General features: G+C 31.3%; 2 protein-coding genes and 1 long non-coding RNA gene across 3 annotated transcripts; 1 reads left to right on the top strand and 2 right to left on the bottom strand.

Moving 5' to 3' along the window:
* Positions 1-3,822: 3,822 nt before the first annotated feature.
* Positions 3,823-4,375, top strand: LOC105634446 (uncharacterized). Its single transcript, XM_012217306.4, has one exon. The coding sequence runs from the start codon at positions 3,966-3,968 to the stop codon at positions 4,287-4,289; it is 324 nt and encodes a 107-aa protein (XP_012072696.1). The 5' UTR covers positions 3,823-3,965; the 3' UTR covers positions 4,290-4,375.
* A 792-nt stretch (positions 4,376-5,167) lies between these two features.
* On the bottom strand, positions 5,168-8,929 carry LOC105634438 (mannan endo-1,4-beta-mannosidase 6). The gene is made up of 5 exons (XM_012217300.4): positions 8,430-8,929; positions 7,910-8,107; positions 6,722-6,844; positions 6,229-6,440; positions 5,168-5,948 (listed from the first exon to the last, which is right to left on the bottom strand). Exons 1-5 carry the CDS (start codon positions 8,820-8,822, stop codon positions 5,564-5,566), a joined length of 1,311 nt encoding a protein of 436 aa, XP_012072690.1. The 5' UTR covers positions 8,823-8,929; the 3' UTR covers positions 5,168-5,563.
* A 443-nt stretch (positions 8,930-9,372) lies between these two features.
* Positions 9,373-10,902, bottom strand: LOC149498378 (uncharacterized). The gene is made up of 2 exons (XR_016319784.1): positions 10,796-10,902; positions 9,373-9,915 (listed from the first exon to the last, which is right to left on the bottom strand). It is a non-coding gene; the product is annotated as an uncharacterized LOC149498378 (long non-coding RNA).
* Positions 10,903-11,516: the final 614 nt, after the last annotated feature.

Below are 11,516 nucleotides of genomic sequence, written 5' to 3'. Positions count from 1 at the left end.
GGGTTTTTGATATGAATAGGGTAACAAATTACATGAGAATAATAACTTGATGCGGAAGCTATATGGTTTGACTCATGGAGGGTTTTCATAAGTTAATAACCTTAGGTTATGAATTCATAAACAAACCATAAAACTTAATGATTTAATTCATGTTTGATTGCGCTGTTGGAAGATAGGTAATTAGACCGGGTTAAAAATAGTTAACAATACATCGGGAGAGCTTGTTAGTGATTTTAGGGTTGTTTCCCCTACTTGAACAATTAAAATTGATTAACGAACTAATCAAATAAATTGGATAGAATTAAGTGAAGTTAAAATCCCTAGTAGCTTTAAATCCTTGATTTCTTTTCGTCAAATATTGTTGCTTGATTTCTTTTTGTTCTCTTTTATTTGTTTAATTTAATTTCTTAAAATATTTCCCTTTATTGCCGTTTAAATAATAGTAGGTTAACATAATTTTAGTACTTGGTACACAGTCCTCGTGGAAACGATACTCTATTCACTCTTTATTACTTATTGCGATTTCGTACACTTGCGAAAATCACTGTTGTGGAGCTAAAGGAACAATAAGCATCAGTACTAAAAAATAGATGTGAAATAGATGGAGCATGACGTGATACCTTAACACCATGGGGCTAACCCCTTCAAAAGAGCGTGGAGTGCTGATAATCCTTCTGCAATAAAAATAAAGAGATATGGTAAAATTAAATCTCTTTACCGAAGCTCGAAGGAATGACATGCCCATTCCATTTACCATTGTTACAAATATAATAGCAGATTGTAGACACCATCCTCATCAACTTATCAACTCATCCCGAATATAAACCCAGTTTAAGCATCATAAGCCGCAAAAAATCCTATTCTACTCGATGATAAGCCTTGTTCGTATCTGTTTTCAATGCCACAAGTCCATCCTCTCATTGAGTTTTTTTGTTTAAGATGATGCATAACCTCAAATTATCCCATTATATTATCTGTTATAAATTATATAGTTAAATTATAACTTTTTTGCTTTGTTTTTTTACCTAATATACCTTTATGTTAATATCCATTAAAATTAAATAGTTCGCATTAAATTGTTCTTGAAATTAATCAAATTATAACCAAACATTTGATTAAATAGAATTTTGTTGGAGAATTAAAAGTTGGTATTTTAATTTTTTTTATATCAAGATATATTTAATGCTAATGTAAGTAGTTTAACTATTATATTTGTCTATTATATTTGTTGATGGGCTTAAACTACAAAAATACCCTCAACTATGCGATTTGTTGCAAAAATACACTAAAACGACCTTTGTACCCCGGGCAAACCTATTTTAAAACTTAGATATATTGACATCCTAGTTTAATTTTTAAACCATAAAAGGACTAAAATAATATTTAGTGCGCGACCGCTGATTTACTTTGGGTTGGCTTAACCTAAGGATCCAAAACTCATCGTTTTTGTACCTTTCCTCAACCCAAAAACCCTCTCTTGCAAACTAACTATTCAACTTCTAAAACCCCCTGTCTCCCTCGCAAATTCTATACCATTCGAATTTCCCTCACCTCAAAGCTAAGAGAGGCTGTTCTTTTGTTTAATTCATCTTTCTGTATCGCAGCACAAGGTGATTGCTCGCCAACATCGATGTAAAGGCGTGATTGGTAAGCAATTACTGTGTTTTCCTCAACTTCACTTATTCCTTTGTTTTCTGGGATAGAATTGAAGTGGTATTTTGTGCATAAATTAGATTTGTTTGCTGTGATTTTTTGTTTTTGAATTTTTGATTTTAGATTCTCAGAAATCATAGAATGTTATTAATAAGGAATAAGAAATTAATTCATGGAGCTTATCAAAGTGACATGATAATTTAATTCATAGATCACTTGTGTTCGTTACATATTATTCCATACAAGATTCATTCTCCAATTTCAACGTTAAATTGGTTTGTGGTATTCTTTTAGAGGATAGCTTTATGGTGGATCATAATATGAGTCTAAATTTCTGATTAGTCAATCTAATTTATAAATTTCTTTCTTGCCATCTCTTTAAAGTTTATGTTTAACATTAGGCATATGAGATCTCATATTTTAAGCGGTGGAGAGTAATTAGTATACTATAAAATCCAAGAAAATTTATTTGAGAATGGCTATTATTTTCTTATTTATTAATCTGAATTAAAAGAGATTTTCTACATTTTTGTATTGAAGACAAACAGCAACTTAAAGGTTTGAAGCTAATAGTGGATTGTATTATGTAGTAATGATTATATTCTACTGCAGTTGCTTTATGTTCATTAAAAAGATTGATATCTTTCCAAAGCTATTTTGACAACTCTTCCTTCCCATATCATGTCTGTTTTAGTTTAATTGCATTTTTAAAATATTTACTTAGAGAGTGAAAAATATGTTCCGGGTGTTTCAGTATTCAGTTCGTGTGGTTGAGCTCCTACTATTTTGGTTTCTTTTTCATTCCGATTCGATTCACTATGATTCTTTGATTCGATTTATATTCCCTAGAAACTATGCACAGTTCTAATTATTAATGTAAAAAAATATACAATATTATTAAAAATTCAAATAAATAATAGCTCACCCGTAAAATTTAACGTGTATTAAAGTTGGGATGAATCTATGTATTCACCTCGAAATTTAAGAAAAGGGAAAATTGTCTGCAATGAGAATCAAAGCTTCAAAGATCAAAATTTGTGCCTTTCAAAAAAAAAAAAAAAGATCAAAATTTGTGGATGCTTGTCTACAATTAGTCAATGAGGGATGGCCGAGGCTCCATGCTATCAGCTGATGCCACTTCGTCCATGTGATTGGTTTATCATTTCAACCAAAGTCCAATTCTAAAGATGCTTTCACATTTCTCCCCTTATGGGATTATTGCCGGTACCTCTTTCCATATTGCCACAAAAATCTTCTCAATTATATAAAATTATTTAACATTATTGTAAATTTAAATATTTATTTTTTTACAAGGAAATTTAAATATATATTTTAAACTTAAGAGTGAATATGATAAAATTAAGTATAAGAAAATGAAATCTTATTATTTACAAATTATTCTATATGTCAAATTCATTTAATTTGTATCAAAATATTTTCCTTCTCAATTTTTTTAAAAAATATATATTAAATATTTAATTAAATTTATATGCATAGACTTCTTTAAAAAATTTTAATTATACACGTGTTACAAAAAAATAACATAACATGTTAACTAAACTTTCCAATCTTCATAAAAAACACCTCGTTTCAAAAATTGAAAATGTACTAAAATATTAATCATTTACGATTGACAAAATTAAATTTGAATAAGTATGAATAAAATTTCAATATTTTTTTTGGACTTTAGGTGTCAGCAATGCAACTAATAAAATTCAATTGGGGCTACGGGCTGAGATAAATCGGGTCAAAATGGAAAAATTAAATAGAATAAATGGGATTTGTCTGGTTTTAAAATAATTAAATTTGATTTTAATTTTTATAGGAAATATTTTTTACTGCAAAACTGAAAATCTAAAAACCCTTAAATTAAGTAGAAATTGAAAAATTAAACTGAACATTGATTTAGTTTTTTTAAGTTTGGCATGTCAATTTTTTTATATATAAAAAAAATTAATTTATTCTATTTGTATTCATTCGGTTCGGTTAGTGCCAACATAAATGCATGCCCATAGGAGAAAGGGTAGAATGAATAAGATACAGAGATAAAGCATTCACCAATCCAAAAAACGGCAGATATACTTAATGAGACGGCAGATACACTTAATGAGGCTATTTAATGAAATGAATTAAAACCAAACCCGCTAACTTCCCAGCGGTATAGAAACTTTGTTCATACTTTCACTCGCAAATGAAAATGGTTGTCAACATATACAATGTGAACGTATATAGCCAACAAGCAGGTTCCTATATAGAAAAAAAAGGCCAATGCTAAAAGTAGTAACTGAGAGACTACTAGTTTTAGAAGGACAATGGAAAGAGAAAAGCAGGAAGTTACATTACCTGTTCTGTCAATGGTGATACTAATCCTGTGGTTGACGATGATTTCACCAACAAAGGCCTGCCCGCCGCAAGGCACTGCTTCTGCGTGTAAAGATTGCGTTGTCGATCAAATGAAGTATAAGTGCCAGTCGTGTATCCCAATTCTCCGGTGCATGGCTCGGTGCTTGTGGAATGGCGCGTCGAGATCTAAGTGCATTAACAGATGTGATTGCAATGGCTGCAAGCCAACACTTTCGGATTGCAAGAAATGCATGTCAAGGTGCAAATGCAGCTGTGTCGCATTAGATCGATAAGTTCTCTAAATTACAAGTATTATATTTATGTATTTGTGTGATTTTACATGTATAAGTGTTAGCTAATTATTAGTATTTGATGAAAATTTTGAGTTTTGAATTTGATTTGCATTTGAAATTCAGGTTGCAGAGAAAGTATTGACCACTTACCTTGTGGTAAATATTAATCACATGAGTACAAAGGTTAACCATTTGGGCTATTACAAAGGGATTATTTTTAATTTTCGACTTCGTGAACTCCAAAGAAATCATTATTTCATATACAGCTATAAAACAAATCAATATAACATTTATATTCTACTCGAGCTCTAATAGCACGCTATCAAATCAAATTTCAAATAATATAATATTCGAATTAGTTTGTTGACAGTATAACACTTCATCTTACATGTATTTTTTAAAACAAAATGGGGCAATTTTTAATTTCAAGTATATGAGAGAGGGGGTTTTCTTTTTTTTCTTTTTTCATTATTCTTAGCAAATTAATAAAGGCTTCAATTATAATAGTGAATATTCAACTACGTATTCGAAGATAAAGCCATAAAAATAGACAAAACTAAACTTGTATTCATAACCAACCGAGCTCGAACCTATCTGGCTATAAAAATAGACAAAACTAAACTTGTATTCATAACCAACCGAGCTCGAACCTATCCAGCTATCGCATCATATCATATATATGTGTATATTAAACTCCATTTCAGCAAATCAGAATTCCATTTCTAAATCCTTGTATGCAAGACAAAAAGGGATGTCACATGCATGTTGCTTCTTGCATCTAGGCTTTTAAATTAACATACAAAAAGAGATGTCCAGAATGATCTAATATAGCCTTTGAAAGACCTCTAGGCAAACAAGAAATAGCTTATGAAGCAAAATGCAAAGAATCATTGGACCAACTACATTAATACAAGTATAATAAATTACATATAATCTTATACAAAACACAACTATAAACTGCAGAATGACTTATAGCAATTTACAGCATTCACATATTATTTTTCCGGTGAAAACTCAACCAGTTTCACAAGCACACTAACTAACTCATCATTCAATATCTCCAGATCTTAAAACAATATTCTGAACCTTGAATCTATAAAGAATTTATCATACCATATTTTACCCTTCTTTCCTTTTACTTTTCAATTTCAAGAAAATGTTGTGTTGACCATCTGTCCAGGAACCATATAAAACTCTTTTCCATATACAATTTTACTATTTGGCATCTTTGATTTCTGACCATTTACAAGTTACCTGCTCAAGGATCTTGCCTTTTATGGAACACCTCTCTCTTTTCTGTCCTTGGCAAAAAGATTTCGCAGCCTGTATGATTGTGCTTCAATTAATTTGTAAGTAGAAGGATAATTCCATGGCACAAAGGAAAACCGGTCACTATATTCCTCCACCCCTTCAACTAGTAACTGCCAAATTAATGCTCCTGCACCAGATTGCCCCTTTTTTGCAGAATCATAAATTTTATTGTACACAATTTTCAACAGAACATCTAAGTCATATAATCCCTTGTTATTTACATGCCTTGTAGAACCCACTTCTGTAAAAAGAACAGGTTTCCTTAGCACGAATTCCCCGTCACTTATATGAGAATCCACCCAAAGGGAAAGATAATTTGCTTTTGCTTCAGAATCGGCATGTGGGATCCTGCAAGTAGTATGTGTACAAAGGTATTAACAAAAGATTGACAACTCAGAGATATGAATACCAACGGATTCAGCCTTCAGGCAACTACAGAACCAAAGTCATATATACTACAATACTGTGAGCATAAAAGTGAATATAAAAGTTTGAAACTCAAATGATGTTTCAACCTTAGAAGTTGGACCTCCCAAATGTCAACAGCCTTAGGTGTTAACACAACCTAATGATAGATAACTGTAATGAAAAATCACACATCATAAGAAGTTAATAAGAAAATACTAACCAGCTATCTGGGTAAGCATGAACTGAGGCAAAATCAATGTTGTCGATTGCTGAATTCTGTATAAAGTCTGATCCAAGTGAGGCTGCCCATTCCCCAGGATTCACTTCTGATTTGTTAGTTGTGTTCAGGCCATAAAACCCTTCTATTCCAACAGTCACTAGATGTCTTCTGTCCAAGCTTTTGATAAATGCAGCCATCTCAGTTATCCAAGCCTTCAGTCAGAAAAAAAATTTCAACAAAATATTAAATCGAAAAAAACCAAACGTCGCTTGATAGACCAAAACAGACACTATGCTTATAAAACAGACATAAGGATACCTCTCACGACAGAGGAAACACCTAAAAATAACAATTTTTGCATAATAGTTCTCCTAACATGACTCCACCCTTAGCTTCATCCACAGTTACTAGCTTATTCCCTTGATGATCATTTTTACTACCCAAATGGAATGCTAAAAATTAGAAACCATCAGAAAGCAAGTTCAAAGCTCACCTGAAGAACAGGGGCTGATGAACTAGATGCACAACGAGGCTCATTCATGAGTTCCCAAGCAAAAATTGCCGGTTCGTCAGAATAACTAACTCCACTTATAGAGTTCTTTCTTGTCATAATTGCCTGCAATGTAGAAGTTTATGATTAAAAATCAATATGATGCAGGAAAAGAACTATCAATTACCAATTTTCTCAATCAGTAGTGTGGTTCCCAGACTAGCACTATGGAATATAATGAAAACAGGTCTAACACATGATATGTGGCCCTTGAATTGGCAACTTTCTCCAAACCAGATTACTTCAAATAATTGAATTTCAGAAGAAAACACTTTAAGCAGTAGATAGAACAAACAAGAGTAAATTACATGAGATTCCTAGGCGCCTCTAGTGGAAAGACCTTGTTGAAAATTGTGTTGAGCTATAAAATTCAATCATGTCCAATGTCCTTGCTTATCCTATGATTTATAAAGGTCAAGCTGTATAGTAGAGTTTCCTGTAATGACAATCCTCCAAATGCAGTGATAGATGGTTAACAGGCACACAAAGTTTAGCTAGCATTAGCATCCCAAGCTCATCATTTCCTATTTTATGCAGACCAAGTTGCACGATGAAAGATTTAGGACCGGTCATGTGGCCCCATCAAGCATTTTTACAATGCTCTGCATCACATAAGTATGATCCTGCGATCTCTTCCTATGGCTATGGTTATCACTAAAGGCATCCTAAAGGAGCTTGACAACGGAAATTACTTAGACAACTACCCTTCATAGTACATTTACAAGACCAATCAGTAATTGAAATCCAAACCCATAAACCTAAGATGAAAAGAACATAGCGCAAAAGCTACATAATATCCCAGAGGCAACAGGCCCAGTTGTTTGTACATGTGATTTTGATTCGGTTATCTCATATTCAAACCACTAGGAATTGAGGGCAGTGTAACACCATGCAACAAATAATGCTAAACTAAAGGAACTTTGAAATCTACATTCAGTGATCCAAGGCAAGGAGAATGATGCGTCCATAACATAGTCAGTATCACAACACAAATGGCTATCTCCACATTGGTTGTTCATCTGGCTACATAGGTGGCTACACAGGCATCCATTGCGCAGTCCAACTATCAGATCAGTCACATAATGCAGAATCCAATGGCATGACTTGATGGGTAGAAAAACAGTAGCTAACCTTGATATAGGTCTTGTAGTAATCTTTAATTGTTGGGTTTGAAAAGAATGAATCATCGGATGAAGAAACATTAGTACCAGCTTCTTGCGCCCACTTCACATACTGAGCTTTTCCACCAAATGCATTCAAATTATTCACTAAACTTAGGATTAACCTTATGTGATGCTTCCTTGCCTCCACAATCACATAGTCTAATCCCTACAGTCATAAATTCACAAATTAGATTCAATGCTCAACCCGTTCAAAATAATTAACCTGTTTTTGCAGAAAAAATAAATATATGAAAATACATTAGCTTGTAGGCAACCAAATAACCGATTCTAACAACATAACAGCTACCCATTACAATTTCTTTACTGCTTCCTATAAGATTGATTAACTATGAGAAATCAACAATTCAAAAACCATAATAAAAAAACACCAAAATCAAATCCCTTCTCAGGGTATAAGTCTAAAATTATCAATTCTGCATAAAAAAGGACGACCAAGGCCAAAAAAAGAAAGAAAAGAAGACAGAAACCTGAAAGACCCTCTCATTGAAAACACCAGGAGAGACCTGTAAAGCACTGGAACCATTACCATCACTGAAAGCCCAGGTCCTGCAAACAGTCAACCCCAATTCAGCTCCTTTCTTGAGCATCTTAGAAACCTTGGATCTTGATGGGGTCCACACACTCTCTTGCATCAACCAGTAAGAGTTCCATCCATTAATATAAAGCGTTGATAGATCCTGATCACCGGGACCACCATTGATTATGATGAATTGGGTGGAGTTGGTGGAGACAAAACCCATCTTGGGTTGCCATAGGAGGACCGAGAAAGTGAGGTTGTTGCTGAAGTTTAAGTAGAGAAGAGAGACTAATAAGAATATGCCTAACAGAGGATACAGTCTGACTTTCCATGGAGGCTCCATTCCTTCATTTCTTGATGGAGCAAGCAACAAGCATTACGGTGTGGAGAAAAACGCAACAAAAATAATAATAATAATAAAATCCATTCACCTAATTCATTGGATAGGGAAAAGTATACTTATTTCCCTAAATTATATTATAACTGGTCGTGATTCATTGCTTGGGGTGCGCCTATATTTAAATAATTATTATTATTATATTTCATTTTGAAAAACTTTTGATTTTTAGATTGAAGCTAGGTTTTAATGCAGGTGATCTGTTTTACAATGATTTGATTTATATTATAAATAATTTTATATATTTTCATTAAATTTAGAACAATTTATATTACATTTAATTTAGAATAATTTACAAAGCATTTATACCACATTAAATTATGAAGTAACTAATTATACAAATAAGTAAAAATAAATTTTAGTCATATTTATCTTAATAAGCTTCTCTTTCTCCTCCTTTTTCCATATGCTAAAAATAATTTTATAAATTTACATGAAGTTTGTAATAACCTACATAATGCATTTATAATAATTTACAAAGTAGCTGTAAAACGCATTTACAAAATGATTTTTATTATACTAACTTTACAATAATTTCTTAATTTACAATAATTTATGTACATAATAATTTATATAATACATTTTCAATGATACATTTATAAAAATCTACTATTAATTATTATCTATCCGAATCAACTCGCATGTGCAAGGTTTTTCTCGCTCCACTCCATTTGAGTCAAGATTTTAACTGCTTACTTATTAACATCTCTAACTGTATAACCTAGCCGGACGACCTGCACATGGAATTTTAATTTCAATAACTCTCGTTTTGGGTTAAAACAAAATTTCTTGCGGAACTCATCCGGGTTCGTGATGTAATCAGAGATGTTAATAGGTAAGCAAATAAAATCTCTATTTCAAATAGAATATAGTGAGAGAAATATTGCACATGCACAGAAAAATTGATACCGATAGATGATAATTATTAATAAATTTTTATAATTGTATTTTATAAATCTATTATATAAATTATTGTAGCACAGAAACATGGAACTTTAGCACTTTATTTTTTCCCAAGAACTAAAAGTACAGGATCCTCCTACAAAATTAAATAAACAAACAGAAATAATGAGTATTAAATGACCAACATAAATAAAAGATATTAAATCTAATTGCATAATGTATTTTTAAGCTATAAAATTAATATTGAAAATGATTCTATGAAATTACGTAGACACTTCTTATCAAAAAAAGTTTTACATGCTAATGTTTCAAAATCTACACATCTAATTATCATAAGCTTCATATTCATATATAAATGACGAAAGTAAGAAACAACACTGAATAGAGATGAATAAGGATAGATAATTATTTGAATAAGAATAAATAATTATTCACATTTGATGGAAAATCATCACAAAATTGATGTGCTGCCGCTCTAAATACTCAGCTATTTTGATGACAGGCTTACATAAAAATTTTCAATCTAGAATAAAATTTCATACCCAATGCCTAAAAAAAAAAAGCAAGAACTATGCATAGAGAGCCAAAAAGTATATTTACGTTTCTTACACATTTATTTGTCATATTTATTCCTTGCTAATGTTCTCAGAAAACAATACTGCCAAAAACACAGAATTAAAAAAAAAAAATTATTATCATCTGCTTACAAAAAATACACTCAAGACTATTATAAAAATATTTCCAGCATAGGTAGCATTAAAAGGAAAAATTGAATGATAGATTGAAACTAATAAAAAAATCTATAGGCAGCATAGTTTTGAATGATAGATTGAAACTAATATATCCAGCATAGGCAACATATTCAACTTTTGTAATAACCAAACACATTCAAACTAATTAAAAAACTATTTCCATCAAGAAGAAACACAGAAAAATTATTAAGATTATTAGGACTGAAGTGCTCACCAAGTGGAAAAAAAGAACAAAAAAAAAAAAAAAAATACAATATTAATTACCTCATAGCTCCAAGAATTGGAGTTGAATTTTATGGCAACTACATATTGATAGATTGAGAAAAGATAGGTGGGAGAGAATAGCAAGTATTTGTGATGTTTGGAGTTGATTGATTTTACAGAGAAACAATTAGGGAATATGTAAATAATTTATTTTGAATTTATACGTGGCAAACATGCAAAGGGTAAAAAAAGTGAAAATTATATACATTTGGTTTACATGCAAAGGATGAAAAATGTGGTAATTGGACATTTGGCCAGGATGCACAAAATTTGTTAGAATTTTACACACTTGGTAAACATGCAAAAGTTGAGAAAGAGTAAAAATGAAACATGTATTGTCTTGTGTGTAGCTTGCATGTGGTAAGCATGCAAAGGGTAAAAATGTGGCATATAAATTTGGCAAACATGCAAAAAACTAAAAATATGATGATTATGAAAATTTTGACATTCAAGCAATAAATATTTTAAAAATTAAAGTTTGAATTATTGAGAAAGTTTAATCATTAAAAATAAATAAATATTTACATAAATAATAGATAGATTATACATAAACAAATAAAAACTAAACCTGAAAGTCCTTTGCAAATGGTTCTATTGGGAAGGCTTATTGATTTCACAATAGTAAATTGATTAATAATAAATTAAAAGCAGAACCTCAATTGGAATATGCGCATGATGTTTTGGTTTGCCAATATTGATGCATGGAAGATCAGCAGAATAA

This window comes from Jatropha curcas, chromosome 2, assembly GCF_041381405.1.
Source record: "Jatropha curcas cultivar XTBG-Jc1 chromosome 2, XTBG_Jcur_1.0, whole genome shotgun sequence".
NCBI lineage: Eukaryota > Viridiplantae > Streptophyta > Magnoliopsida > Malpighiales > Euphorbiaceae > Jatropha > Jatropha curcas.
The sequence above is the reverse complement of the archived record's forward strand: the minus strand, read 5'-3'. Positions and strand labels throughout refer to the sequence as shown.

What these genes read in the sequence shown, in the direction of transcription:
- LOC105634446 (XM_012217306.4), top strand. Translation starts at nt 3,966, where the DNA reads ATGGAAAGAGAAAAGCAGGAAGTTACATTACCTGTTCTGTCAATGGTG.
- LOC105634438 (XM_012217300.4), bottom strand. Translation starts at nt 8,822, where the DNA reads ATGGAGCCTCCATGGAAAGTCAGACTGTATCCTCTGTTAGGCATATTC. An exon ending in ACTACAAGACCTATATCAAG is followed by an intron (nt 6,845 to 7,909) that starts GTTAGCTACTGT and finishes TCTACATTGCAG; the next exon opens with GCAATTATGACAAGAAAGAA. An exon ending in CATCAGCCCCTGTTCTTCAG is followed by an intron (nt 6,441 to 6,721) that starts GTGAGCTTTGAA and finishes TTCTGACTGAAG; the next exon opens with GCTTGGATAACTGAGATGGC.